This window comes from Cladophialophora immunda (genome assembly GCF_000835495.1).
Source record: "Cladophialophora immunda strain CBS 83496 unplaced genomic scaffold supercont1.2, whole genome shotgun sequence".
Classification (NCBI taxonomy): domain Eukaryota; kingdom Fungi; phylum Ascomycota; class Eurotiomycetes; order Chaetothyriales; family Herpotrichiellaceae; genus Cladophialophora; species Cladophialophora immunda.
This window is the reverse complement of record NW_015622542.1, coordinates 3,010,927-3,037,399: the sequence shown is the minus strand read 5'-3', so window position 1 is coordinate 3,037,399 and position 26,473 is coordinate 3,010,927. Positions and strand designations below refer to the sequence as shown.

The window sequence follows — 26,473 nt, the reverse complement described above, 5'->3', positions numbered from 1 at the left end:
CAAAGCCCAACCAATGATGCGATCCTTGTGCTCAATCGTTCTCATGATCACTGAGATGTCGGTACCAAGCGCTTGATACACCCGGTCGCCATCTTGACTGGGGAGAATGGAGAAGCCACGAGACCGCGTCTTTGTTTGCTACTCTGGATCATGAATGTTCGGAAGGATTTCAAACATGCTGATCGGTAACGAGCTTGCACCGGGATATAAGCTCTCCCCTGGAACATCCATCATGACCGGATGTCGAGCTGTGCCTATCCTCTTGAAGTATACTGGCAGCTGAGATTGAAACTAGGACTCTTGTGCCGACGAACTTGCAGCTCTGTTGTTCTCTCGTGCCTGAAGGTACTGAAACAGACTAGCCATCGACAATCCGAGGCTTCGACATAGGGTATAGCGAAATGTGGCGAACGAAGTCCCCCAGGCTTCATGGGTTGGAGTTCTGCAGAACGCGAGGACTTGAAAAAAAAAAAGTTCTGCAACACTCTTCGAATAGTCAGCTCTTACCGGGTGGTCTCCTTCTTTTGTGTCAGCCGCCATGGCCAATAGGGAGAAGATCTTGTCTCGAGGATCACTGCACTCTTTGTGAGCACAGTCGAGTAGGAGGTCAAACAAGCGCTTTTTGCTGAGATGTGCGCCGTGAAGCGGATCGGGCTCGTTCTTGTAGTGAGGTAGCTCGAATTCCGAGAGCTCCTGTACAATGTGCCGGATCTTCTGTATGGCAGATTCCTGATCTGCTTCCGGATCAGGAGGGCAAAGTAAAGATGCCATTGCATAGCCCAGGCAACGTCGCCGCTCTGAGTGATCCTGCAAGCCTACTGTACGGGACAGATTCCTCCCCACACATCACATTAATGAGACCTTGTGCCAGTGCCACCTCTTGCATGACCCAAGCTCTGCGCCAATAGGACCGGCGAGTGATTGCGACCAAGGCTTGCCACATGGGAAGCTGGTATTGCGCACTAATTAATTGGCTGCTTTCGGAGGAAAAATCTCCAGTAGAAAGAACTCCAAGTATCATATCTGGGTCCAGGGCGATATCGCTGTGATCTGCGGCTTCGCCTAGCTATGCAAGAACACTCCATGCCGAAGAGGAGATTGTGCCCATGATGGCGACCCTGCTGCGTCCTTTCCGTCGTCTTTCGCTGGTTGATACATATCGCATCGACCCAACCCCAATTTCCTTGCCCCGCCAGGCGCTCCCTCCGTCTCAAGCGCCAGAGAAAATCCCAGAGATTCGTGCGGATCTCAAAAGATGCACCATTGACTGAGATTTGAAGTGTTGGAGTTTCCGGGCCCCACGTATACGATAAAGCATGATAGTCAGGCTTTTCTCCATCCAGCTCAGAGGCTTGATCCGTTTGCAGCGGCTTATGCACCAGTGTGAGAGCAAGCTCGTCTTCATCTGCGCCTGGAAGTATATGAACCAGCCGGATGAAGCCAGCCTCAAGGTCGGAATATCCAAAGTCCATGACATTCAATCATGGGAAGGGAAGGGGTATCAGGAAAACAAGGGAAGAGAGAGCCGTATAGCATGGCGCCATTCGAGGTACTTACGATTGAGCAGCAGCGTCGGATTGAGATGTCCTAGCCAGCCGGGCAGTGTTGGGGTTGAAGCTGGGCAACTGTAGCTTGAGGCCGAAAGGGGCACCCCTGAGCCCGAAGTGGCTTCTGCGAATGGACATCAGGCCGCGCTCCCTGTGGCTCGACTAGTGCTTGGCTCTCCCGTGCTCGGTCGGGCTTTCTCAGTGCTCCATCACGTGACAAATTAAAGCGGCCTCGCTCCCTTGCCTGAATGAAAATGCAAGGGACGAAGCACAGTTCGCGGGGTATATATAAGGTGCGATGAAAGAGGCGTGAGAGAAGCGTCAATGACCCTAGGCTAAACGCCAATGCTCCGTCCTTCACAACAATCTCGTCACAGCCTCTGTTGCGAATACTTTTACGACTCGGTGAACTTGGACCTTGGGAATTGATCTCTCTGTCGATGATAGCGGGCAGCCCGAGAGTATGCGGTGTAGTTTACCAGGACACCCTTTCTAGTACTGCTCCGCTTGCTTATTGGTGCGAAGACCACCTCACTTCGAGTGTTACTTAGTCTCAAACAGCCATTCTTCTGCTTCACCTCGGGATTTAAAGCCTCAGGCTCGATCTGCATTGATGCTCGGGTCAATTCTCTTCTGACCATGATTTTGTATAACAAGAACCCCGTCCCGGAGGGAAACCCACCATTCCCAGGTATGCATTGGTCTGCGAACCCTCGCCAAAAATAACTTGTAGCGGCAGCAGAAACAGAGCATGCCGACTCCAGTCTATTTCCGCCATTCTTGCCCTGAACAACAGGATACTGATACATTGCGCTCCACCCTCAACCAGCCAGGATCTCATTAGAATTCCTCGGTGAACTAGGCCTTGGCTCTTTTGACTTCCTCCTTTGGCTGAATCCTCGCCATCATCTCCTCTCTCTGCATCAAGTGTCCCACCCTCTCCAAAAGCTGCAACAGCCCCTTCATGCTGTTCCCCCATTCATCCAACACCTCGTCCGGTCCGCGTTTGACTTCAAAGCTCACCACTCGCGCCGGCCTGTCAATGCGCGCGTAAACCGTCTTCTTCGTGACGAGGTCCGAAATGTACTTCTCGGTCTCGTCGTCCGAGAGATCCAGCAGCTCAGTTAGACGCGGGAAGGTGATGCGGGTATAGTACTTCGCGATGACCCGAACATTGTGCTCGATCACTCGATGCCTCAGTGCTTCATAGCGAGTCTGCGCCTGCGAATCACTTGCATCTGGGGTTTTAGAAAAGATGTCAGTCGAGCAAAGGTGTTCGCCATATTGCTGCTCAACCATAGGCCACCGCATGAGTTCGGGAATTGTAAATTGTTTCAGGAGTGCTGCGTCTTTGGGAACTTGGGAATTGCGACTGTCCTGGTGAATGCGGTGGAGAAGATCGGACTGTTCGTTATCGTATGGGGCGAGCAAGACAAAGTAAATGACCCTCTGAAGAACGGCATGAAGCTGTTCAGGGTTGTTCTCAACGGATTCCGTATCCAAGACTTGTCGGTAGTGTTTGCAGACTTCCAGGTATTTGTCTTCGTGTTTCGCCAGGGTGATTTGTTGTTCATAATATCGCAGTTTGAGATCCGTCACGTCGTCTTCTTGCTCTTGCTCAGGTTCCTCCTCAGTCTTCTTCTTTTCTTCTTTCTCCTTCCTCTCCTTTTCTATCTGCTCGGGTGTCTTCTTCGGCTTTCGGGCAAAATATCTCGTACTGATTTTTCTGCTCAGGATACCCGCTTGCGTCCAGTCACCGTTTTGTATGCACAACGCCACCTGCTCTAGGATGAATTCTGTCTTTTCCCTTCTCGTCATCGATCCGAATGTCTCGACTTGGAGTTCGCAGAGAATGTCGCATGCTGACTTGATGTCGCCTTGCTCTTTCTTGATGTCGGAAAGTATTCGGGTGATCCTGGCACGTTCGACCTCCACAAAGATCTATTGCTCTTGTCAGTCCGATGGCACATCAATAGAATGATGTAAGTATGCGCACCTTGCCCTCGGTCACCGTCCGGAGTGCCTCGATGACACTGAGCTTTGTGTCAAGATTCGGTGTATCGTCAAGAAAGCCCATGACAGCCTGCACCATGTTTGTGATGGCTTGTTTGAGTTGGCCATGTTTCTTCGACAGAAGCAGGACTTGTTCGTTCAGTAAGCTCCAATCCCCGGCTTCTTTACATAGCGTAACGATGGTAACTAGACACCGGGAGGTTGTAGCGAGGTCTGAAGACTGGAGCCATCGTCAGCAAAGACAGAGCACAAGATCGTTAGTTATTCATCACATACTTGTCGTGCTTGTTTCTCAAGCAGAAGGATTTTGTCGATGGCTTTGTGAATATCTTGCTGCGAATAAAATCAGTCAGGTTCTCCTCCAGCGAAATCAATAGCTCTACCTTGGCCAATGCTTCTGCTTCCGGCAGGACCTTGTCCGCTTCCTTGGTAAAGTCCTTCTCCGGCTTGAAGATGGTGCCGTCCGACATTGTGGCGGGTGAAGGGCGCGGACCGAGGACTCGATGTGGATATCGAATAGAGGTATAGATGGTAGGAAGTCGAGGAGAAAAGTCAAAGAGGGTGAAGAAGCCAAAGTCAGAGGTTGGTGTTTGATTGTTGGAGCACTGTTCGAGCCGCAGGTTTACATGAGCTCAGATGCGCTCCGAGCCTTGACGCGTCCTTGGCGCCTGCCTCGCCTCTCAGCCTTGCGCTTACCACAATTGCTTGGTAACCTCCTGCTGGCCTATGGCTATAGCTGTGGAGCAGATGCATTTTAACCAAAGACATTTCTAGTGTACCAAAGCGTCTATATAGGCAGGCTACATGTTCTTCCCCATCAAGTCCTCTAACAAGCCATCACCCATACATTGACCCGATCCTTTCCCCATGCTCGTAACTGCATTTACACGTTACCCAAGAAGCCCTGGCTCTCCAGCATCAACACAATCTCGTGGACAATACTCCTGACAGACTGCTTCTCGCAGTCCACAGTCAAGTCGGCGCCAGTGGGCTTCTCATATGGATCGTTGATACCAGTAAAGTTCCTGATTGAGTTCCTCCTAGCTCGCGCATAGACGCCACGCTTGTCTGTCTTCTCACAGTACTCGAGACTAGTAGCAACATGGACTAAGAAGAAGCTACCATATTGCTGGATGGTATCCCGGGCCTCCTGACGGGCCTCTTCGAATGGTGCAATCGGTGCAGCGATCACAGCAGCGCCCGCCTTGGTCAGTTCTGCGGCAACAAAGGCGATACGCGCAATGTTAGTGTCGCGGTCCTCCTTTGTGAAGCCCAGTTCAGAAGACAACTCGTGACGGACAGTCTCGCCCAGAAGAAGGGTGACGGGACGACCGCCTTGTTCGTTGAAGGTGACCTGCAAGGCTCGTGCGATGGCGTCCTTGCCAGAATTTTGGTAGCCAGTCAGGAACACGGTGAAGCCTTGTTTTGCGCGAGGGGGGTTCGACTCTCTAAGCACTTTCACAACTTCGGGGTAGGAGAACCATTCTGGGATGGGTGCCCCAACTCTCAGACGTCTGCGCAGCTCGGTACCAGAGATGTCCAAAGTCTTGATGCCTTCGGGGACTTGATCCTTGGGTCGGTATTCGTCTGTATCCGGTAGATAGGTCATCATTTGAAACTCCACGACCTCAATGCCCAACTCGGCTCGATACTTCTCAACCGCATGCTGGGCGTCATAGGGCCCATAGAAATCCTTCCCGGAGCTGTTCTTGCCAGGACCTGCGTGGTCTCGGCCGATGATGAAGTGGGTAGCACCGTGGTTCTTTCGGATAATGGCATGCCAAATCGCCTCGCGAGGCCCTCCCATTCTCATTGCCAGCCCTAGCAAGCCAAGAACAGCCATACCGTTCGGATATCTGGGCATAAGGGCTTCATAGACACGGACACGGGTGAAGTGGTCGATGTCACCAGGCTTGGTCAGACCCACAACCGGGTGGATGAGCACATTGGCTTGACGTGCGCGAGCGGCGCGGACAGTCAACTCACGATGCGCCCTGTGCATGGGGTTTCGAGTCTGGAAGGCCACCACGCGAGTCCACCCGAGCTTCTCAAAGTGCACCCTAAGTTCCGAAGGTGTGTAGCGGAGCGCCACATAGTCGTAGTGACTGAGCTTGTTCACCGCCTCGATCTTGCCGCCAATGTAGAATTCTTTGGTCGCCTGCATCAAGTACTTGATGGCTGGGTGTTCTGGATCTCCCCCAAAGACTTCTTGGGCCTCCTTTTTCTTGTCTGGCCTGTAGATGTCATCCACGGTGAGGATAGCAAGGTTGCGGTCGTCTCGAAAGTCTCGCAGCGTGATCCGGGACCCTGCCTTGATCTTGAGACGTTCAATCACCTGGGCTCCGACATCCAGGCAGATGGGCATGCTGAAGAGAGCCCCACTCGCGAGTCTCAGGTTCTCAACGACCCCATTGTAGTCCTTCTCGTTCATGAATCCCTCCAGCGGGGAGAAACCGCCATTCATAATGAGTTCCAGATCACACAACTGGCGCTCGGTGAGGACGACCGCAGGCAGTTTCTCGGCCTCAGCCTCAAGCTCGGCATGGCGAGGGGCATCTCGAGCCAGGAGATCCTTGAGGACTCCTCCGTGGGGTGGATTGGCCATGGGAACTGCGTAGGAGGGGTGATGCCAGGAAAGACTTGCAAGAGATTCTGCTTTCTCGGCAGACAGCGTTGGGGTTGGACAAACGCTGAGGAAAGGGCAATTGACAACGGAAAAGGGACAGGACAGAACAGAACAGACAGATATCTCAGGCAGGGGAAATATCCTAGTACGAGTATTATAACCACGTTCAGCACGAGCAGCCAAGGCCAAATAGTAAGAAACCTACTCTATTCTCGTTTGTTGCAATCCCCGCCACGGGTGAGCCCGCGCACAAATTTTTACGAACCCTGAATGATGTATGGTGTGCCCACCCCTGCCCACTGCAACCCCTAAAGGGATCCCCCAGGATCACCTCCAATGGTGATTCGCTGCATCCGAAGCTACCAGCCTGTCTGGAGGCTTGCACCTAGTTCCGGTGCCTGGCAGTGGTGTCCGGAAGGTGTTCGACAAGATGAACCTTTCTGGATAAGGAGGGGGCCAAAGGGCTTGCCTTGCGGAACGTTGAGGCCAACCAACCACTCCTTTCGGGTCTCGCTAAGCCTGCCGATCTCCGTTGCCATGTTCGACGAGGGGATGGAGGACAGATAACGCGACAGGAGGCTGACATGAAGGACAGGGGACCGAGTGAAATTGTTCTCTCAACGGAGAACAGAGTTTCTGTCGAGGACTGCAGTTCAGTCAAACCATGAGCGCAGGCAAGGGGCGGTGTCGGGATACAGACTGTCGAATCCGGGTAACCAAACCGCAGCCAGTCACGCAAAAGGCCTGTTATGGAAAATGCGAGGCAATGGACAAAGGAGAGAATGGGCGGTCAGAGAATCTGCAATCGTGATTGATAAATCTATCGGCAGAGGGCGCAGGGGGCGTCACGCAGAGATGCCGCCCCAATGGGGGCCTTGTCCTCCTTTCGTCCAGATAGCAACGAAGCGGCTGCTGCCAAGAAGCTCTATGTCCCTTTTTCAACCTCCGTGAGGCGCGAGGCGGCCACCACTGTCTTTTCCGTCCATCGATAACCCGTCACTAATCATCGTCCGCCCCCTTGATGCTGCATGCAAAATGCTGATATCGTGTCGCTCATGCCTCTACTGTGTGAAACCCATCTGGATAAAAATGCATCAAGCCATCGCCGATGGCCGAAGTCCCGAACGCCGACGCTATGCTGCCAAATCACGAGGCCCGCTACTGCCCTCGTCTCATGACTGCCCCTCGAGGCTGACCTTCTGGAGAGCTTCTTCTAGAGCTTCACGTTCTCTCTTCTTCTCCTGCTCCATCAAGTACTGTGCATATTTGGAGCGAGGGTTGTGGATGCCGCACTCCGTTTTCTGTTGACCCTTCCATCGACCGGCCCGTTCGTCCTCCCCTTCCTTGACAGGTTGGGTTGAGTGCCAGTCCCCGACACTCTTATAGCCTCGGTCCAACAGGGCGTTGTATGGCACGTCGTTGTCTTTGATGTACTGCTGGATCTGGTCGAAGCTCCAGTTGGCCATGGGATTGATCTTGAGCAGACCAGCCTCGTCGACCTCGATGATGTCGAGTGATCCTCTTGCCCCACCCTGGCTCCTTCTACGGCCAGTGAGGACAGCATATGCTTGCAGCTCACGGTAAGCTCGTTGTGCAGGCTCGACCTTGACCAGGTAGTCATATCTGTTGTCATCGGTCTCCCAGAGCTTGTCCCCATATTTGTTCTTGAATTCCTCTGCGGTCTCGACTTCGGCTGGTTTGAACACATGAATGTTGACCAGAGGATATCTTTCCCGCACCTTATCCACCAACTCCAATGTCTCGGGGAAGTGATGGAGCGTGTCAAGGAAGATAAGGTCTACCATCTGAGGCCGAGGGATCTTGAGTTTGGACAGCATGTCTAACGTGACCAGTCCTGTCAGGCCAAAGGCCGTGGTCTGAAAGAGGTTGGGGAGCGTGGTGATGGCCCATCTGAGGATCTCCTGGGGCTCGAGGAACTGAAGCTGGCGGTTGAGAAACCGCAGGTGTCGTTTGGTGAAGTACACCTCGGACAGATCACTCTCACTGTTGGTACCGGAGGAGTAGCCAGAGTCGGCACCCCCCAGTGAGGGGCTGCTGCGGCCACTGCCACATGGGGTCTCTGCTCTCGAAGACATGTCGGGCTCACTTGGGGCAAAGGGGTTGAACAGGTAAGAGACTTGGGCGAAGGAGAAGGAGAAGCGTGAGAGGAAATCCATTGAAAAGAGAACCGACTGACAGCAACACAGGGGGACGATGAAAGTGCTGGAAACCCACCTTTTTACAAATCAACCGCCTGCGATATCATCGTTGAGCACGCAATTCAGCAGTGGAGCGAACTAGGAGGTTGAGAGCCTCGCCATCCGCAGCCAAAATTTGCAAAAGCAGTGAAGAGGTCATTCTTCCCTCAACTGCCTCATCCCTTGGGCGATGGCGTGATCGAGGAGGCAAAGAGCCTTCCTCATCGTCATTGGATGCCGACCATTCTCGTCGATGAGTGTCTTGTGTCATTTGCTGGCCTTCTCACTCCGAGAGCCGTAGGATGTCGGGTGTCGGAGAAAATCTGGATTACCTGCGTGCTTACAGGATAGGGTCTCCGGACTCAGCTGGGCCCCAGTTTCTATACGCCGTGCGCGGCTAGGCAATCGGAGGGTCACGTCTTGCCAGACACTTGCCTGAGGTTGCAACTTACGTGACAGCTCCCCTGCGAGCACATCATCTAGCCAAGAGACGAGAATACGAGAGCACCCAGACACTGCAGATTGCGGAGGGGAAATTGATTATGTCGCGAGATTGTGGCAGATTGACGACAGCCGCCGTATAAGTAAGGTTGAGATCACTTTGAGTCTGGACCGAACCTGTGAGAGCGATAGCCGGCGCGGGGTTCTGCCGAGCCCCGGTCAGATTTTTCTTTCTGTGTGCGTTGTGCCAAACTCGCCAAGTCTCACGTGGTTTGACGGCACGTGAGTACGACGTGGTGAGGGTCACGGGATGCTTGGCTGCGACCAGCTGCCCTGCGCCAGCTTCGTTCCAATGGCCTCCCGGGTCCAGGCATTTTGTATGTCCTGCCGCACGAACCCGTGGAGACATTTTTCTCCGTTCCATTCTTCAAGCTGTAGGAGGTGCGCTTGGAGCCAATCTACCAGTGAAGCTGCATGGTAGGGAACCTGGCGACCTGCCACTGAACATACTCGCCCGATCTCTCTCCATTCTCTGTCAACGCTGATCTGAGCCTCAATCGGTTGTTCCTGCATTGGCTTCGAGATGCTATGACGTCGTCTTGCATCCTGTCGATCTCGTCCCCCTCCCCCTTCCCTGTTGCCCTCCAACATTGACCTTGTGTGGCTTCTGGACGCCGAGTACCTTTCAACCTCCGAGGTCGTGGCACGACCACTTTGGCACCTCTGAGGGTTAGGTCTCAAAAACGTGTTGGACATGGCATCTCCTTCTCGATCTCACAGGCTCAGCTTGGCCAAAGACTCTTTGAGCGGCAGTACCTTTCTCGACGACCACCTCGAATACAAATCGCGCCAAACGGGACCCTCTGCGAGTATCGATGGGGTTCTGGAGCAACCGACTCGAGTTCCTCGGAGCGCAGTTTCGAATCTTTCTCTCTCGAGCGCGTCGAGAAGATCCATCAGTGCCATTCCTCCCTCCCCGATAATTGCCCAAGAGAGTGGAACTGTGTACACAATCTCCCATACCAATTGCGTTCCTGAGGCTGGCGATCCAGCAAGACTTGTCGCGACCATCTTCTACAACTCGAGCGCGCCACGACATCCCCATATCCACCCAGATCAATCTCCTCCTGCCAGACCTACGGATCCGATACCGGTTCCAGAGATCGCGGAGGGCTCTGCTCCGACCACAAGCATTTCAGAGTATCCCCTCGAGCCTCCACCGCCCGAACCTGAACCTCTTGACCATCTATACGGTGCCTACATTTCTCAATTATGCTTGACGCATTTTCTCTCTACGCTTGACAGCCTCCTAGTGCACAATGCGCCGGAGGAGAGGCAGTTGACTTCTTCCCACCGCTGTTTGGCACCGGATCCATTCAAACCAAGAGTCATGGAGGTTACCTTTAGCCCCCCTCCGAATCCTGAGTACTTGCCATCCTCCCTGATCTCCAAGCACGAGTCAATCTACAAGTTTGAAAGAGAATGGAATTGCGAGGTTATTTTGCAGCCCTCCAATGTCTATCGTCGACACAAACGCTTGTGTGTCTTCGACATGGACTCCACCCTCATCCATCAGGAAGTAATCGACGAGATTGCAGCCTTTGTCGGAGTCAAAAAGGAAGTCGCTGCCATCACCGAGCGCGCTATGAACGGAGAACTTGATTTTGCGGCTTCCCTCAAAGCAAGGGTGGCACTGTTGAAGGGCGTGCCAAGTGACGTGTTTGAACGGCTAAAGCCCAAGATTGTGATCACTCCAGGAGCGAAAGAGTTATGCAGATGCTTGAAACGACTCGGTTTCACACTTGCTGTTTTCAGTGGCGGCTTCCAGCCTCTTGCGAATTGGCTGGCCGGAGAACTGGGACTCGACCACGCGTTCGCGAACCACCTTGCCGTGGACCCAGACTCCAGTACACTGACAGGAGAACTCGAATCTTCGTATCCAATCGTTGATTCCCAACACAAGCGAAACCTGTTAATAAGCTTGGCGGCCAATAAGGGAATTCCCCTTGTTCAGACGATGGCAGTTGGGGATGGAGCAAATGATATTCCAATGCTCAAGACGGCTGGCCTTGGTGTTGCGTGGAAAGCCAAATCCAAGGTCCAGATGGAAGCACCTGCACGATTGAACATTGGCGAAAGTATGCTGGACTTGGCCTACCTGTTAGGCTTGTCAAAGGAAGAAATCGATCAGCTGTTGCAGGACTAGATGGTGGGATCATGGAGTGCTAGCGACGCGAACCAACGATGGATAGACAGGGTTGAAGACTACACTGGATCGGCGAGCGCTTCAGCGAGCATTTATGCGGTGGGTGCTATCATCTGTTTTTGAAGGCGGTGCATGGCGAGAGAAGAAAGATGCTCTGGGAGAAGAGCCCCAGCTTCGGAGGAATGTATCTGCCGCTCGCACGATGCGGCTACGAGAACACGAGATACGAGCATGCTCTTTTACATAGTACAATAAAGCTAGCAGCATACCCTTGAGATCCTGAAGCACTCCTCAATGTCTCTAGATGGACCAGAAAGCCTTGGAGCTGATGTTTCATCCATCTACCTTGCCTACCCAGTGACCCTCCTAGCCTCAACGCTCAGCGGCCAGTGCGCAGTCTTCCTACGAAACAACACAGCTAACACACCCAACACAGTATCATACGTTCCATAAAAGTACAAGAAGAAGGTTGGTTCAGTGATTGTGAATCAAGTCTAACTTGGCCCCATCCATTGTGTCCAGGTATCATTTCGAAGTCAAGAACGGCTCAAACAAAGCAAGTATTTTGTCTCCCACCACTCAGCATATCATACAAGAGCTTCGAGGCGAATAGTAGGACATAGACATTCCCGTGGCTGTACCTAGCCAAGATGACCTGCCTCATTTGACGCCCTCTGTTCTTTCCAAACACTGTTGGCCCATGCTGAGCCAATGACATTTTCCAACGCATTGATTTCGTGCCTCAGATAGCGCCTGCTAGAAATGCGTGTCCATCTTCAAATAGTATTGCGATACCACCTACGACGTCGCTCCTTTGCAAGCCATGGTAGGTGTGGACTGCTTCCATGCTTGCTTCCCCTTATTTCCCATTCATCTCGATCATGAACCTTCCTGGCCCCCTACGACCTGTCCATCTCCCTCGGTGATTGTGAATTTGTCGAAATCCGCCGTGAGCACTAAGCTTCCCATTCCAACGTCCACCTTTTCAGACGTAGCGTTACCTTTTGCCTGTTGAGCGAAGAACGAGTCTATGCGCTGTTGGGCATTGACGGCCACAGTCATGGCTTGAGATTCTTGGAGGACGAAGAGAACGACGACTTTCGCAAAGTCGAGCTCTTCGCTGCTAACGGCTGACGATGAAGGTCCAGAGGCGCCACTAGTCGTGGTTGTTGGGGATTGTGTTGGCGTCGTGGTGGCGGAGCCTGCGTCCGTCGTTGCAGTCACGCTTGTAACAGTCGAGGCACCAGTCACCACAGCTTCTGTTGGACTGACAGGGCCTATGGTTGGCGAGCTGGCTTGGAAGACAATCCCATTCGAGGTTGAAGTTCCTGCGACGCCACCGTCTTGTCTCCTCTCGAGGGACGGTTCCGAGCAGTCTGCTTCTGCACGTGCAGTCATTTGAGGTAGATGAGGTTTGTTGATCACAGGTCGGCTTGGCTCAAAGCCAGGTAACATGATGAATCGTCTCGTCCTTCTCGACCCAAAGTTCGAGACGCTTGAGTTGAAGTCCACTAAGGAATTTTCACCTGTGCACGACAGATTGTTGGACGAAAATAGCGACAATATCGTCGAGACATTGAGAGCGATGTCGAACCGCGTCTGTGCATCCGAAAAGGATGGGAGGATTGATAGACCCATCGTTGCATTTTTATACTCGTTGTTGCCATCATTCAACGTAATGGTCATACAATCAGCCGTGCTTCCAGGCGTTTCACACTGGTTTCCGGTAAAGCCGTTGGAGCAGACACAGACGCAAGCGTCGTTACTCACTATGCTTGTTCCTCCATTTCGACAAGGATGGCTGGCAGCGCAGTTGGTGAGGTCGGTAGATTTGTGTTGCTTTGGTACAAGAATTAGGAATATGGGTATTAATACAGCGGCGGCAATGAGAACAATGATGACGACAAGGACGATAATAAAGACAGGCAACGAAAGGCCGCAGCATTTCCGCCGTTGTTTTCTGGGATGGCTTTTGGACAGATCTGTGGTTGACGCGTAGCCATCGCCCTTTTCACCGAGCGGCCAGGCAGTGTCTCTTTTTGTCGGAGTACCACCCATAGCTGGAGCAGGAAAAGCTGACAGCATGTCTGACATGGTGGAATGGCGATTGTTAACCCCCATCTTTTCACCACTGCCCCACATGTCCAACATGCCTAGGCGACTTGCTGTCTTGCCTCTGTCGAGATTGGCGGCAAGCTTCGTTGCTCGTCTGATCAAGTCTGCCAGACTGGTTGTGCTGCCACGGCTTTCGGCTTCCCTGACCGCGTCCATGTCCAATCTAGGCGGCCGTCGACTGGCGGGGATCTTATCACTCATTGCAGGCTGCTCGAGGCCCAAGCCAAGCAGGTTGTTCGTGGATCTATGAGAATGTCCGGAGGCCGGTGTCTGGGCAAGGATCATTCCGGAGGCAATTGTGTTCGGAGATTTTGGAGTCTGTAGATATTCTCTATCCGCCGAGGGAGAGGACGGAGGAGACGTGTCAAATGGCATCCTCACAGGAGTGTAACTTCGCGAGACAGGGGTACCAGAACGAGACCCAATGAATTGGCTACCCATACCAGCAGCCACTGCCGCACTGAGGGCTTCCATAGTTGCCTTCTTGTTGACGTGAGTGGGAGGAGCCGGGAATTCCTCCGGAATATTCTGCTCGATGTGGCTGTCTCGATTTCTGATAGTAGTAAGGGCAGGCTTTGCTCGTTTTCCAAGGCTTGCTTGCCGCACAATTTGTGGCATTGGATCGGCCGAGTCCGGTCGGTCTGACTCCAGATCAAAGTCATCTTGATCAAATCGATCTTCAGGTCCCAAAGCTTCGCTTTCAGCATATACAGAACCTGAATACCGCTTAGACGTTGGGGTTGGGAAGCCTCTTGATCTTGATCCGGGAGTCGTTCCGGGAGTAGCATTTTCATCCGCTACTGATGACATGTAGGATTGATGCATATTGTACTTGCGACCTGGCGACTGGGATGGGTCTTGTCTGCTCCTTCCTGAGGAGGATGGGGGTATGGGTGGGGCGACCGGAAATCTGAAATTTTGGATCAACATCCCGTTCCCTGTTGGCCTCTGCTGCTGTTGGCGAGGACTGTCAAATCTCACTGGAGGAGGAGCAACGCCAACTCCGGCAGGAACTTGGCGGGCGCTCAGCTTGACATTTGGGGGTACTCTCACTGACGGATGTGGAGGGAACTGTTGGTATTGTGAAGGTTGAGCATAGTTAGGTTTGGAGTAGTGAAAGCGGGTTTCATGACCGGGTTGCGACGGTTGAGGCTGTTGAGGATCCATGGCAGCTCTTGCTGTTTGTTCGAGGCTCCGATGGTGATTTGAATGTGTTCAAGCTTGTATTGGACTCCTCTGCTGCGTTTCAGCAGGACTCGGAGTTAAACCAGCTTTAGATGTGTGTAGGCATGTTCCTGACATGCATGTGGAGAGACCAGAGAAGTTGATGGCAACGCTGCAAGCAACCAATCTATTGAAAATCACTTTGTTCCGGAGGATAGAAGTCCTGAAGACTTTCGTCAATGTCAGCATGTCCGACAACGGCTCGCATTTCCACTGGTTGTCTGAGAAGCCTCTTGCTACATGGAAAGCCTCTCTCGAACGCCACGAGAAATGTCTTTGGTACAGGTAGACTACGTACCTAGTGTTGTGGTCTCTGCCTCTGTCCAACCGCGCTTCTGCGTTCCTGCGCTCTCTTCCTTCAGAAATCGTAGGATGTGCGGGGTTCAATGGGTGGTATGAGCGCCAGAACTCGCTGGCTTTGTCTAAGGATTGACTGGGAAGAGCCGCAATCCGGGGCCACAGACGTCGTAAAACTGGTTGCAAGGTGGATGTCGGGGTCAATCAAAAGCACAAAGAAGTTGCAGGCACCGGTCCGCGAAGTGTCGAACGAAGAAAAATCGGGTGCGGTAGAACGAGCGAAGACGTGAATGAGCGTGTAGGGGTTGTGTAAAGGAGCGACCTGGGTGGATTGCACTGCAATGGAAAAATCGCAGTCTGGGTATCTAAAGAGAAGAGTCGAGCGACATGCACCGAATCCCGCTTCACAAGCCCAAGAAGGTCGAGAGAGGACAAAGACGAGATTGAGAAGGAGTGGAAAGCACGACCACAGGACGGCGAGCGAATGAACGGAAACGAACGTGTGGGAAGAAGGTGATACAACAAGTGAGAGAGAAGGCGTGTCAGGAGGTTTGATGCCGGTGCCAGAAGCGCAGGCAATGCATGCGATGCAGGCTGATGGCAGGCGGGACCTGGTACCTGGCTAACGGGCAGCGAATGGGACGAATCCTCGGTATCTCGCAGCCGGGCGAGGGGCCACCAGGGCTTGCAGTGGGTTTGGCGTGGGGCCTGCAGAGCCCGGGGCTATCCTCGATGGGGGCCTAGCTTGGCCAGGCACAGGCCCCTCATTGGCCTTCCGGGCGTGCTTAAACACGTTCGCCTGCAGACTCTTTAGGCCGTTGTCGCCCGTTTCTCCACCGTCAAAACTTAGCTAGACAGGGACCAGGGCGCAGTTCTGAAACACCAGCCTGCCGTGCCTGCGCCGTACCTCCTCATCACACAGTCGCAGGACTCGTCAGTAGCCCATGGAAGCAATCTCAGAATCCCTGGTGTGATCCCAGATTGCACAGCGACGAATCATGCAATGCATCTACACATCCATTCTCTGACAGGACGTCCAACTCTTCTGTGACAATTCGGATGCTCGCAAGGCTGTCCCCGAGCACTGACCTTGGCTGGCCGCTGTGGGGGGCAGGTAGAGGACGGCCTCCGAAGGGCCTGGTCGACGGGCAGGTCTCGATGGATGGTAAAGGGGTCGTGGAGGTGGCTTTAAATCGACGGCAGAATGGTGGCTATCATTGAGGTCTTGGTGATTGTATGTACGTACGAGGCCATTGTGCCCTCAACAGTGAACACCGGGTGCTCCGTCCAGTGCGACATCCCGAGCCTCAAGTCTGAACAAGCCTCGAGTTGGCGAGTCGGAGGCGTGGTCCATCGACTTGGCTCGTTGTTAGTGTCGGTGCGTGGCCCATGTCGGTGCATCGGTGCATCGGTGCATCGTGGTTTGAGACACGAGGATTGGCAGAGCCCACGTCTCCATGAGGCTGCAATCCCGTAATTAATATCCGCAAAGCCCACGGTGTCCGTGCCCGTGCCCTGTTATTTTCGACACTTTCCATCTAGAGTACGAGGAGTCGTAATAATACGGAGTATTCCATCCCATGTTCTCCGTAGGTTAGAGATTCTTCCTCTAAAATGGACCTGACTCCATTCTGGCGCCATCGCCGCCTCCACCAAACACCACTTGATCAAGATCAACTCAATCTCCATGGCGATGATCTCATATCCCACCCTTGCTGCTGTACAAGGATCTATCCTGAGCAGTTCATCTTACTCTTGTTATAGGCGGATCGATGCCTGGTGGCTGCTTCTTCTTCACCACGTTAACGTCAAGCACCCTCATATTGCAGAGAGAGACAGGTGTGCGGGCATCTACTAGGTACAGAAGGCAACCCGGCCAGGCTGCCCTCTTCACGACTTGGATGCAGTCAGTGACCCCATGTAGAGGTATCCAAGCAACACCGCAACACCTTGAGCCGGGTAATTAATGATTGTTCTCGTACAACAACAAGATGCGGAAGACTGCTTCAAGCTCGGCTATTGAGGCTAACCACAGCTTCCACTGGCCACCATACCTGAGGATATGGTCACAGCATAGCTGTCGTGTGTTGCCGCTTCGTGCTACAATCACCGCTGCTCAACTAGACAGACTCAGGATTTGGATCGATTGCAATGTGTCTACGAAGCCGCAAATGACCCCGGTTGTCGTTGGTGCTGTTCTCCAGACAGAATCTCAGCTTTTCCAACATCATCGACACACCTTTCACTTTCTCCATCATGTCTCCTGCAACTGCGCTTCCCGTCAATCAAGCATGTCGGTTGCCAACGACATGGCGGCTGCCAGCTTTTCAGCATTGGGCCTTCCCTTGCAACCTGTGTCATGGCACACGACCTGTCATTATCTTCATGTGCCTTGCCCGTGAGCCTCATTCCTACCTCTTCCCTTCTTCTCTGTCTGCCTTTGGCTGCAGATGTCCGCTCCTTGTCTTTGGGTACTTCTTTTGAGGTCGAATCGAGTTTGAGTGATACTGCATCTCTTTTCCTGTGAACACTTTCTCCGGTATGGATCATTCACCTGGTTCTCTGCCCTCCAGCGACTCTTCCAGCAAGTCAACACATTCTGGTTATCCTCCAGGGACACCGAAGCGTGGGTAACATTCATGTTTGTGCGGTCGCGTTCGCAACCAAATCCTGTACCCGAGAATGTACTAACCAGGATGCGCCTCTGCAGCACCGATTGATCCCCCTCGGCGGCGGTCCTCCTTATTCTTTTCCAAAGTCTTACACCCTTCCCTCTCCTCGAGAACCCCGGAAGGCAATAACACAGGCCGCAGCGAACATCAAAAGCCCCAACCAGACACCACTTTGCCGAACACGGGCCGGAAAAGAATCCATCCGGGCTTAACGAGATCGATCGTCATGCCTGGTCACGTTGCACAAATGCAAAAGCTCTTTCAAAGCGCCAAAGCGTCGTTCCGCTTTGATGTCCGGTTCGCTGCCTCTCCAGTTGGCTCGATCGATTCCAGACTCCCCCCAAGTCCCGAAACCGGGGACGCCTGCACTGCCAATTCTGACCTTTTGGGGAACTCTGAGAAAGAAGCATCGGAAACACCATCCAAGGACTGGAGGTACTCCAGAGCTCCAAGGGCAATCGCCGAATTTGAAACGGACGTAAGAGAACCTTTTCCAGAGGGGTCCCCGCAACTTCCAGACTTGCTCTCAGTCGAGATGACCAATTGCAAAACCTTGGCTATCGAGCCACCCAGCAGCGGCTTCACCTCGCCTGTTAACGAAGGAGGCTTCGCGCGACACCCAGAGGACACACCCAACCTGTCCTCATCTCCGGCAAAGAGAGTGTCGACGAGCTCAAGCAAAAAATCAGATCTCCCATCCCCGGCAGGACGTCTGTCCACCACTGATCTGGAGCGGCCATTAACCGAGCTCCGCGTGAGTGCTGACTACGATATGGATATCGATTCTGCAGAAGAGTCGCCCATTGTCAGTCACCTCCTACGAAAGTCGGTAGAAGTAGAGGAACAGTATGGGGATTCGTCTTCCAGCACAGGGGAGGGATTCGTCCTGTCTCCTACTGTGAAAGCAGCCGCCGACTCCGCGAAGCTGAAACGTGGAATGTTCAGCGACCTCTTTCCCAAGCCTCCGACGCACAAAGGCAGTGATGGCACTGCATCTTCTTCCAGCAAATCACAGCATGCTGATATAAAACCTTGTCCAGATCCTCTTTTGCACGCACGTGGACCGGCGGTGTTATGCCCTGATCCCGCTGCTCATTTCAGATCCGCGACACCCAATGTTCTAGGACATCAAGGTATCAATCCAAGTTCGAATGTCCAGGCGAGCCACGGACGACAGCACGGAGTTCTTCCGGGATTTGGGTACCCGCCCCTCCCTTTCAACCGCGCCACAGCGACAGGCAGTCCAATGCCGTTGATGAGAGCCAGATCACCAGCAAGGTCCCCCGGAGAGATGGGTCACAAGGCATGGTATCCTCCGACGGAATCTTCGCAATCTCGATCTCAACCCCCTCACCATGAGCACCTGAACCGGGCGTATCTTGCCACAGCCTCGGAGCATTTCCAGCCCGGGTGGTATTATGCTAAGGAGAGCCCTCACCCATCACCAAGGCCCGGTCCACCAATGTACTCTTTCTCGACAGCAGCTGCCAAAGTCGTTGGACAAGACCCCGCTCCTGATTCCAGAATTCGAGACTCGTATAGGACGGACACTCTCACACCTCTGGCGAAGCCACCCAGTCGGTTCAGAAAGAATGGCATCATTGCTCTTGCTAGTGCTCGTGGAGCCGGTAAGCACTATGGTGGTCCTTCGTATCTGTCAAGGCCTCCTCAGCGCCGCATGCAGCCAAGGAGGTCACGTTTGCCAGACAATCTGCAGTTCAGAAGTAGTCCACCAAGATCCTCGGTAGATTCCGCGCAACGTTCACAACCGAAAAAGAGGTCGAGAGAGGCAGAAACACTCACAAATGAGATCCATGAAGATGAACAAGTAGCAACGGACTACTCCATTGACCCAAAATTGAAACTGGAAGAAGGAGAAGAAGTTATTGAGGTTGACGAAGAGACTCAGGCAGCTGTGCGCATGAGCCTTTTCGGTGCGCCGGCTCCAAGACCCAGTTGTGACACTGCAAGAGGCATAAAGGAGCTGAGCCCCAACGTCAGAGTCTGGCGAAAAGGGGCAGGACCTTCTGTGAGCAGGAAGAAACGGCGGCCCAGTTATTGGGACGCAGATTTAGAGGAGGTAATGCGGAGTCCAGCAGCGAGGCATGTGGTTTCATCGCCGATCAAAAAGGACGACGTGAGATCTGAGCGAGCTGAGGTTGAGTTTCACGACAATGGCGCCGACAAGGAGAACCAGATGCTGCTGACTGAAGAACTCGAAGACGTGTCGAGAGCGGTAGAGGTGCCGACTGTTTTGCAAGAGGACGTCTCGATGGAAAACCAGGAATTGGGTAGTGTTATCCCTCACTACTGATATGGTAAAGTTGCGAATAGCGCTGGTTGATGGTTGCTCGGGCCAGATATTGGGATCAAATTGGTATCCTAGTCCGTAGTGCTATCATTGCAATGTACCGGCATCCAGCCCTACAATCTTTGCTCGTTCCTGATTTCTCGCTGAGACTAGGAGCGCGACGAGCTCTGTGGAAATCAAGACCGATCTTTGGCACCTCGTCCTTGGCCAGCGTGGTGCCAAAGTGCTTAGAGACGGTTTTTTTTGGCTTCATACCACTGGCGTAGGAAGGTGTGATCAACCAAGTTTTAAAACTCTGGATCGCGGCTCAGATCTCAGGTTTGACGTGGGAGGAGAAGTGGACAGTAATGAAGGCGATTTCTTCCCCTGTGAGGTATGGACCTGAAGAGACGATGCTGCGGCGCGCGACAGAAGACTCCCCGAACATGGATCACCCGCTGTCTTGGACGCTGTTGTTTCGCTTTCAATGTTGCCATCATCCTTGCTTTGAAGCTCATCGACATTTGGACTTTCGTAGTCCCCGACAATCCCCAACTGTCTTCGGGCAGCCCATATCTCTTCTTCCAGACCCCGCATTGCAGATACGACGTTCACAATTTCAGGGATGATGGAGGATACAGCCGTAGCGAAGTAGGTTTGACACGTTCGTAGGGTGGGAGGGATGAGGATGCCGTACCATTTGAGGGGGTCCTGGGATAGGTTCGACGCCGACGATGGGGAGACTGAGAAGGTGTAGTCAGTAGTGTCTGACTGCAGTACATCCCTTTCTGTATCATCTTTGAGCGTTTCCGTATCTTCCCTGTCCTGGTGCAATATTGCCTGTTCCACTGGAGTCTTGTCTTTCTTCATCTTACGCCCGCTCTTCTGCGCGGCATCTCCTGCCACTTCCTCTGGTTCTTCCTCCACGCAGCTCTTCCCTAGCACTCCTTTTTCCGCTTCTCGGATCTTGACTACTTTCCCAGCTTTCATCCTCTCATCAAAGCCTTCTTCGCCATACCTCCTCCCGACGCCCAGGGTAGAATTCGCATTCCGATTCGCCTGCGCCAGTGCGAAGAATCCTCCCGAGAGGTCCTTGGAGAGTTGGGCCCGAAGATTGGTGTACGTGTCCAGAATGGTCAGATAGGATACAAGAAGCGCGTCTAGACGTTCTGAAAGGCGTTCCTTGGGAGATCCTTCGCCTGTGGATTGGTGTTGTCGTTCAGCAGCCGTCTGAAGATCTAGCGGCTCTGCTTCGACAAGCTCGCGTTGACTGCTAGAGCTGCTGTCAGGCGAGCTCGGACGTGAAGACGGTGGAGAAGGTAGGTGCGACGCCATTTTTTTTCAATCTTGTAGCGATTGTATTGGAACCGGCCTGTCTATTGACAACGAGGTGGTTTGTTACTCGCTGGAATGTAGTGATCTGGAGTTGCAGCCTCGCACAACGAGATCTCGGTCGATTCGGAGATCCTGGGCCGAGCATTGACGCAATCTGCGCGGGTCGCGCAGGTTATGGATTTAAGCAAAGTTGTGAGAATATCCCATGAGTCTACCTTCTCGATCCATAGCTGTCTCTGTGTAATTACTTGTATTCCCGGAATCTCTACAGCACCTCTTGCAGACCTCGTTTGCACTGCAAAAGCCCTTCTGACAGCTGTTGCAAGAAGGAATTTCGCCGCAGCTTGAGCAACGCCGCCAAAATTTCTGACCTGCTCTGAGCCATCGTATTCTCCTCCTTCCGCGCCACGCTCTTCAGATCCCCAAGGAGCAGTTTACTGAGCCGGCCTCGGTCGAGCATTTCCGCAATTCTGCACGCGCCTGGCCCATAGCTCCTCATCAAGCATCCTCGAGCACCCCAACTCCGATAGCATACATGGCCTCCTCCGCCCTGGCCACCGCGGCCGAGACCTCAGGGTTCAGTGTGCGGTCACTGTACCGGTCGCTATTACGTGAGGGAAACAAGTTTGCAAACTACAACTTCAGAATGTACGCGAGGAGAAGGACGAGGGATGCGTTCCACGAACATCAGCACGAGAAGGATCCGCGACGGATACAAGAGTTGGTGCAGAAAGGGTTGAAGGAGTTGCAGATGATGAAGGTGAGTTGTGTTCGCTTCTCTTTTTTTTTCCCAGCCGAAGGATATTCCTCCTTGAGAGATTTTCGAGGGGTTGGAGGCAATTCCCTTTGTGAATTTTGAGTGTGGAATATGTCTACGGAAATCCTGGTTCGCAGTCCGGGAACGAATCCTGGCAAATCTGTGATTCACAGAGAGAGAAAAAAGACTGACTTTATCCAACAGAGGCAGACGGTAATATCACAATTCTACCAGCTGGACCGGCTCGTGGTAGAAGGCGGCAAGACGGTATGTACTCCCTGCTTGGTTATCCCCCCAGCCTCTTTCTAACTTTTGAATTCAGGGACAAGAAACTGGAGATCATGGTGGGATTGTTCGACAGAAAGACACGGGGTATGTGTCCTTGTCTGCTCAACCCTCTGTCTTTCGATGATGCTGACCTTGTGCAGATGGGACTGATATTCGCCTGATCCCTGTCTCTTTCTGGTGGTTTCAATTGTGTGCTTTAGAGGGACGGATCTCCTCTGCCAGGGATTGATCGTCCCGTGTGATACCAATGAATATACCAATCTCTCCCCCCATGAAGTATTTCCCTTTTCGGCTTGGTCTTCAGAGTCCTGCTTGCCATCTTGTTGTAGAGACCATGCTCCCACGTCTCCACCGCTGCTTTCCCTCCCCTTGATCCGTGCTGGCTTCCCCTGCTCGCTCCACCTTCCCCAGATCCTCCATGGTGTCGGTGTATAGTTCTTCCGTGCTCGTAGCTTCGGCCGCTCCCGCCGCTAGTCATCTTAACAGCTTCCTAGCGTGTCTGTGAGGCCCTTGGCAATGTCCTCATTGATAAACATCTTCATGCATCTCTCAGCCTTCCTCCTGAACTCTTCCAACAACCATATCTCTTTGAGAGGTGAGTCTTTTCCCACGCAATTTCACTTGCGCACGCTTCCACATCATCGCACATGCTCACCTGAGAATAGAGACAAGGTCGCCGTCCGTCCGAGTGTTCAAGGTTAAAAAAAAAAGAAGTCTGCAACAGAATGGCGCCGGTAAGTTGTTGTTTTCTTTGGTTCCGTTGTGAGATGAAAGCAAGACGCACACTGGCACGAATGTGCCACATGACTTTTACTGCCGGACCCCCACAAGTCACTATCGCTTCCTGTTTGTTGTCCCTTTTATCTTTGTCTCTCCACCACCGTCTTCTCCATCCACCTCGCCATCGCCCACCATGACGTCCACCACTGTTTCATGGTGGAAGTGTGCCGTGTGCGGCAACCCCTACCGAGACAAGAAGACTCTGTACAGACACTACAGAGATCAGCACGAGGAGCTCGCGAACGGAGTATCCAGCGACCCCAAATGGGCGGTGGCCATCGAGGCCCCCATAGTGTCTGTACAGGGTCCTCCTGTCGCGGGACGGGTTGCTGCACCGGCTGCCGTTGTCCCTGTCGCTGCTCCTGCCGCTGCCCCTGCCCCTGCCGCAGCTTCTTCCGTGGTGTCAAGAACACCTTTTGTTGTACTGCCCTCCCCTCTTCCCCTCGACCAGTGCTCGAAGAAAACCCAGTGGCTAACCACCCACCACAGCAGGTCCGGAACCCCCGGCCGAGGCCCGTCAAGTCAATCAACGACTCCGACGCGCTCGACGGCCTCCCAGTGACAAAATGGGAGCAGACCCGGGTCACGATCAACCAGGACGTGGCCACCGACCAAGCGGATGGAAACATCCAGACAACCGAGCAGGAGGACAGCGCGTTTCCCTGGCCTCCGCACCCTCTACCGACCTTCGCCCCACAAATTCCACAATGGAATCAGGTAAGCCTCACTCTGACCTTTGTGAAATTTGACTCTCGCTAATCCAATTATCCTGCTAAGGGCATGCTTGGGATTACAAGAATGGGCAATACCAACGCCAAACTATCAATTTGGGACCACAAAACCCAAGAGTGGATCCCTGGCATCGAATTGGAGCGACGTGAGGCTGCGAGAAAAGCTCAACTAGAGAAAGCCAAACACAGCTCAGCTACCAATGTCGACGCATCGAACGTTGATGACGAAGAAGACAAGAATGACGAAGACAATGACGATCTCATGGACGTCGAAGGTCTAGCACCGGATCCAAAACGCCGCAAAGCAACATCTGGCTCCAACCAACGAACTTTTGAAATCAAGAAATGGGTCCAGGTGCCGGCTGCTTTGGCCGAGAAGATACCAGAACCAAAATACCTTGCAGACCGCCGACCCGGAATGCCGAGTCTCTACAAAGGCGCATACCGACCCAACAGCGCAGTCGAAACATACGGAGACATCGTTGCTGCTGCCATGAGTGGTGGAGCAACAGGCTACGATCTTAGTGCTGTTGGTGGACTCGAAGCTGCAAGAGCACTTCTTGTTCCCGGATCTGGAAGCGCTGCTCTGAACACACAACCAGATGGCTCATCTACGCCAGTCCGAAAGAACATGCCTCCGAGACGCAAGAAGAAGAAGCTTGGTGGACCTGGGAGGAAGCCTAAGAATCCGAATCCCGAATCTGCTACTGCTACTTCTGCTGCCGGTAACGCAGCGTTGGAGAACGTCGCTGCCGAAGACACCGCCGCAGCAAGCACTGTCGAGGGAGACGTGACCATGAGAAACACACCCGAAACAGCTATCGAAGGCGCAGACAATACAGACGGAACGCCCGCTATCCAAAGCGAGGCAAATGTGCAGGGCGCAGACGCAGAAGGCTCTGGACTAGAGAGCGAAGGAGAAGGAAGTGAGGAAGGAGAGATCGCGAGTGCCATCGACCCTGACCTTGCTGAAGATACCCCTGTCATCGATCCCACTCTCACAGACAACACCTCTTTCATCGACCCCGCCCTCACTGATAACACCATGGCCATGCAAATCACTCCCAGTCCAGTGGAGGATACTGCCGAGCCTGAAGAAGACGGTGCTCCTGAAGAAGACAAGATGGAAGACACCGAAGAGAAAGTGGTTGCAGCAGCAAATCCTGCTGACAGCCCTGCGAAAACCAAACACGAGGCCGACGCGGATGCAGATGCTGATGCCGACGCCATCTCTACCCCTGTCATTGAACAGGAGGACAAGAAAGAACAAGAAGGTGGAGGTGATGATGAAATGGACGTGCTCGGTGCAGTTGAAGCTGCAATGAACAAGGAGGCTGGCGAGGAGGACGCCTAAAGGTGGCTCAAACACGAAACTTCCACAAAAACAGGGTGGCTCAAACACGGTGCTGTCACGAGTAACACAGGAAAGCTTGAAGAAAAGGCTGAAACGCACGAGAACAGGAAATAGCTTGAAGGAGATCCCGCAACAAGCGAGACTAGGACAGCCTGAACATAATGCTGCCAATCAGAGAGACACCAGAGAGTGCAACTCTCATTCAATCAATATTGATTTTTACGGAAACATTGATGGGTCCAGCTGCCCTTTCCTTTCCGAACTCCCGTTTGTGATCAGCATGGCCGACTTTCACTATGTGCCTATAGTCTGCCTCGTTGCATTCATCGTCTGTCCACCCCCCTCCCTCGCACCCACTTTCTCATTTCATGTGACAGTGGTTGGTTTACTCAAAAGGATTAGTCCGAGTTCCCCAGTATGTAAGGAACATGCTCAAGCCGACAGTCTCGAAGAGGCGGGTCAAAACGCCGACGGCGACGGTGTCCAGAGGGCGGTTCTCAACGACGACGGCGGAAACGAGCTGTGGGAAGTTTGTGTTAGCCCGTGGGCCCCGAGTTTTGAGTGGGGTGGACATACCGAAGGGCTGTAAGAAGCCATGAAGATCAGACCACCGAGATATGCAGCTCCTTTGTATGACAGAGTACCGGTGGCATTGATGAGGGCAGCGACACCATAGGTCTGAACGGCGGATCCAACAATAGACGAACCCCAGCTAGCTGCGGCGGTGGCGGTCTCCTTAGACTTGAAGAACTCTTCCTTGCTGTCGGCAGCCTTAGCGCGGTGGTAGGTGTCACCGAATAGAGGGGCCAACACGGCGGCGGAGGCGGCTTGGTTGAAGACAATGCCCAGGGCAATTGCGGAGGGCTTAACGGGTGGGAGATCTGAGGAAGAGGCGGTAAGTTAGCAGGGTGCCATTGAATTCATTGCACATGGATAACGACGTCTGCCTTCAAGCCCTTGGTGGTGACGTAGAGCCCATTCCAGTGAGGGACGGAGAGGACGAGAACGTACAGTGCAGGGTTGCCATTGTGATGTTGATTGTTTGTCTGCGGGGACTGAGGATGCGTGGTCTGAGTGTTGGGGTGGTGAAGAAGATCAGAGTCGATGGGTGGGCTTTTGGCAGGCTTGATGGGAGGAAGAAGAGGAATGGGATGAAGTTGAGCTTGAGTCAAGCTTATATTGAAGAGCCGGTGACGTGCAGGGAGGACCAAGTGACTTGGAGACTCTGCAACCGTGGCGCCAGAGCGACCCGGAAACCAAAAGCTTCAGCTATGGCGCAAACAATGACGACACGCCGGGGAAAGAAGTGGTAATAACCAGCGGAGACACGAATATTACAGGGCGATCTGGGTGCTGGTCAGCCACAACATGGGGGGTCAATACTTTGTAATGACGCTCACGGTGGCTTGATGGCTCAATGATGTCAGTGCCGAGGATCAAGACGGAGCACCTGACGTGCACCTTGGGGACCTGGGATTCTTCCACCTTCCAATCATCGAGTCGGCCCTCGGGACCTGGTTCCAGGGGCTTTTCATGTGCTCGAACAGCTCAATTCGGGCTGCTGAATACTGCAAGCGGGCGAACAACCTTCTTACAACC

At 53.2% G+C, this 26,473-nt stretch overlaps 12 protein-coding genes across 13 annotated transcripts; 4 read left to right on the top strand and 8 right to left on the bottom strand.

Annotated features, from left to right (window-relative positions):
• Window positions 1–291: 291 nt before the first annotated feature.
• On the bottom strand, window positions 292–2,188 carry PV07_03358 (uncharacterized protein; the record flags this gene model as incomplete). Its single annotated transcript, XM_016390075.1, has 4 exons — window positions 292–339; window positions 508–734; window positions 844–1,066; window positions 2,027–2,188. The coding sequence occupies 4 exons, from the start codon at window positions 2,186–2,188 to the stop codon at window positions 292–294; spliced, it is 660 nt and encodes a 219-aa protein (XP_016251977.1).
• A 217-nt stretch (window positions 2,189–2,405) lies between these two features.
• On the bottom strand, window positions 2,406–4,030 carry PV07_03357 (uncharacterized protein; the record flags this gene model as incomplete). The annotated part of the gene is made up of 4 exons (XM_016390074.1): window positions 2,406–3,488; window positions 3,544–3,780; window positions 3,837–3,893; window positions 3,944–4,030. 4 exons carry the CDS (start codon window positions 4,028–4,030, stop codon window positions 2,406–2,408), a joined length of 1,464 nt encoding a protein of 487 aa, XP_016251976.1.
• A 413-nt stretch (window positions 4,031–4,443) lies between these two features.
• On the bottom strand, window positions 4,444–6,165 carry PV07_03356 (sulfate adenylyltransferase; the record flags this gene model as incomplete). The annotated part of the gene is made up of 1 exon (XM_016390073.1): window positions 4,444–6,165. The coding sequence occupies one exon, from the start codon at window positions 6,163–6,165 to the stop codon at window positions 4,444–4,446; it is 1,722 nt and encodes a 573-aa protein (XP_016251975.1).
• Window positions 6,166–7,358: 1,193 nt separating this feature from the next.
• On the bottom strand, window positions 7,359–8,282 carry PV07_03355 (phosphoadenosine phosphosulfate reductase; the record flags this gene model as incomplete). Its single annotated transcript, XM_016390072.1, has 1 exon — window positions 7,359–8,282. One exon carries the CDS (start codon window positions 8,280–8,282, stop codon window positions 7,359–7,361), a length of 924 nt encoding a protein of 307 aa, XP_016251974.1.
• A 757-nt stretch (window positions 8,283–9,039) lies between these two features.
• PV07_03354 (phosphoserine phosphatase SerB) lies at window positions 9,040–11,314 on the top strand. Its single transcript, XM_016390071.1, has one exon. The coding sequence runs from the start codon at window positions 9,580–9,582 to the stop codon at window positions 11,029–11,031; it is 1,452 nt and encodes a 483-aa protein (XP_016251973.1). The 5' UTR covers window positions 9,040–9,579; the 3' UTR covers window positions 11,032–11,314.
• An 80-nt stretch (window positions 11,315–11,394) lies between these two features.
• Window positions 11,395–15,207, bottom strand: PV07_03353 (uncharacterized protein). Its single transcript, XM_016390070.1, has 2 exons — window positions 14,669–15,207; window positions 11,395–14,540 (listed from the first exon to the last, which is right to left on the bottom strand). The coding sequence occupies exon 2, from the start codon at window positions 14,311–14,313 to the stop codon at window positions 11,911–11,913; it is 2,403 nt and encodes an 800-aa protein (XP_016251972.1). The 5' UTR covers window positions 14,314–14,540; window positions 14,669–15,207; the 3' UTR covers window positions 11,395–11,910.
• A 1,560-nt stretch (window positions 15,208–16,767) lies between these two features.
• Window positions 16,768–18,428, bottom strand: PV07_03352 (uncharacterized protein). The gene has a single exon (XM_016390069.1). It carries the CDS (start codon window positions 17,215–17,217, stop codon window positions 16,825–16,827), a length of 393 nt encoding a protein of 130 aa, XP_016251971.1. The 5' UTR covers window positions 17,218–18,428; the 3' UTR covers window positions 16,768–16,824.
• On the top strand, window positions 17,566–19,653 carry PV07_03351 (uncharacterized protein; the record flags this gene model as incomplete). Its single annotated transcript, XM_016390068.1, has 1 exon — window positions 17,566–19,653. One exon carries the CDS (start codon window positions 17,566–17,568, stop codon window positions 19,651–19,653), a length of 2,088 nt encoding a protein of 695 aa, XP_016251970.1.
• On the bottom strand, window positions 18,407–21,034 carry PV07_03350 (uncharacterized protein). Its single transcript, XM_016390067.1, has one exon. The coding sequence runs from the start codon at window positions 20,962–20,964 to the stop codon at window positions 19,927–19,929; it is 1,038 nt and encodes a 345-aa protein (XP_016251969.1). The 5' UTR covers window positions 20,965–21,034; the 3' UTR covers window positions 18,407–19,926.
• Window positions 21,035–21,160: 126 nt separating this feature from the next.
• PV07_03349 lies at window positions 21,161–22,277 on the top strand. 2 transcript variants are annotated; one of them, XM_016390066.1, is made up of 4 exons: window positions 21,161–21,724; window positions 21,926–21,988; window positions 22,044–22,093; window positions 22,150–22,277. In XM_016390066.1, the coding sequence occupies exons 1-4, from the start codon at window positions 21,500–21,502 to the stop codon at window positions 22,157–22,159; spliced, it is 348 nt and encodes a 115-aa protein (XP_016251968.1). In that variant the 5' UTR covers window positions 21,161–21,499; the 3' UTR covers window positions 22,160–22,277. The 2 variants fall into 2 exon arrangements, with proteins under 2 accessions (XP_016251968.1, XP_016251967.1); XM_016390065.1 differs by having other exon boundaries at window positions 22,044–22,277.
• A 292-nt stretch (window positions 22,278–22,569) lies between these two features.
• On the top strand, window positions 22,570–25,097 carry PV07_03348 (uncharacterized protein). The gene is made up of 4 exons (XM_016390064.1): window positions 22,570–22,604; window positions 22,675–22,743; window positions 23,279–23,506; window positions 23,567–25,097. Exons 2-4 carry the CDS (start codon window positions 22,735–22,737, stop codon window positions 24,872–24,874), a joined length of 1,545 nt encoding a protein of 514 aa, XP_016251966.1. The 5' UTR covers window positions 22,570–22,604; window positions 22,675–22,734; the 3' UTR covers window positions 24,875–25,097.
• Window positions 24,951–26,203, bottom strand: PV07_03347 (uncharacterized protein). The gene is made up of 3 exons (XM_016390063.1): window positions 25,886–26,203; window positions 25,451–25,755; window positions 24,951–25,394 (listed from the first exon to the last, which is right to left on the bottom strand). The coding sequence occupies exons 1-3, from the start codon at window positions 25,899–25,901 to the stop codon at window positions 25,260–25,262; spliced, it is 456 nt and encodes a 151-aa protein (XP_016251965.1). The 5' UTR covers window positions 25,902–26,203; the 3' UTR covers window positions 24,951–25,259.
• Between the last annotated feature and the right edge of the window lie 270 nt (window positions 26,204–26,473).

Bases quoted from the DNA above. Each gene is read 5' to 3' on its own strand.
- PV07_03352 (XM_016390069.1), bottom strand. From the start codon at position 17,217: ATGATCCATACCGGAGAAAGTGTTCACAGGAAAAGAGATGCAGTATCA.
- PV07_03348 (XM_016390064.1), top strand. The intron at 23,507-23,566 runs GTAAGCCTCACT...TATCCTGCTAAG, and splicing joins AAATTCCACAATGGAATCAG to GGCATGCTTGGGATTACAAG.
- PV07_03350 (XM_016390067.1), bottom strand. From the start codon at position 20,964: ATGGCGTCGCACCTACCTTCTCCACCGTCTTCACGTCCGAGCTCGCCT.
- PV07_03353 (XM_016390070.1), bottom strand. From the start codon at position 14,313: ATGGATCCTCAACAGCCTCAACCGTCGCAACCCGGTCATGAAACCCGC.
- PV07_03354 (XM_016390071.1), top strand. From the start codon at position 9,580: ATGGCATCTCCTTCTCGATCTCACAGGCTCAGCTTGGCCAAAGACTCT.
- PV07_03347 (XM_016390063.1), bottom strand. The intron at 25,395-25,450 runs GTATGTCCACCC...AACTTCCCACAG, and splicing joins TGGCTTCTTACAGCCCTTCG to CTCGTTTCCGCCGTCGTCGT.
- PV07_03349 (XM_016390065.1), top strand. From the start codon at position 21,500: ATGGCCTCCTCCGCCCTGGCCACCGCGGCCGAGACCTCAGGGTTCAGT. The intron at 21,725-21,925 runs GTGAGTTGTGTT...TTTATCCAACAG, and splicing joins AGGAGTTGCAGATGATGAAG to AGGCAGACGGTAATATCACA. The intron at 21,989-22,043 runs GTATGTACTCCC...TTTTGAATTCAG, and splicing joins TGGTAGAAGGCGGCAAGACG to GGACAAGAAACTGGAGATCA.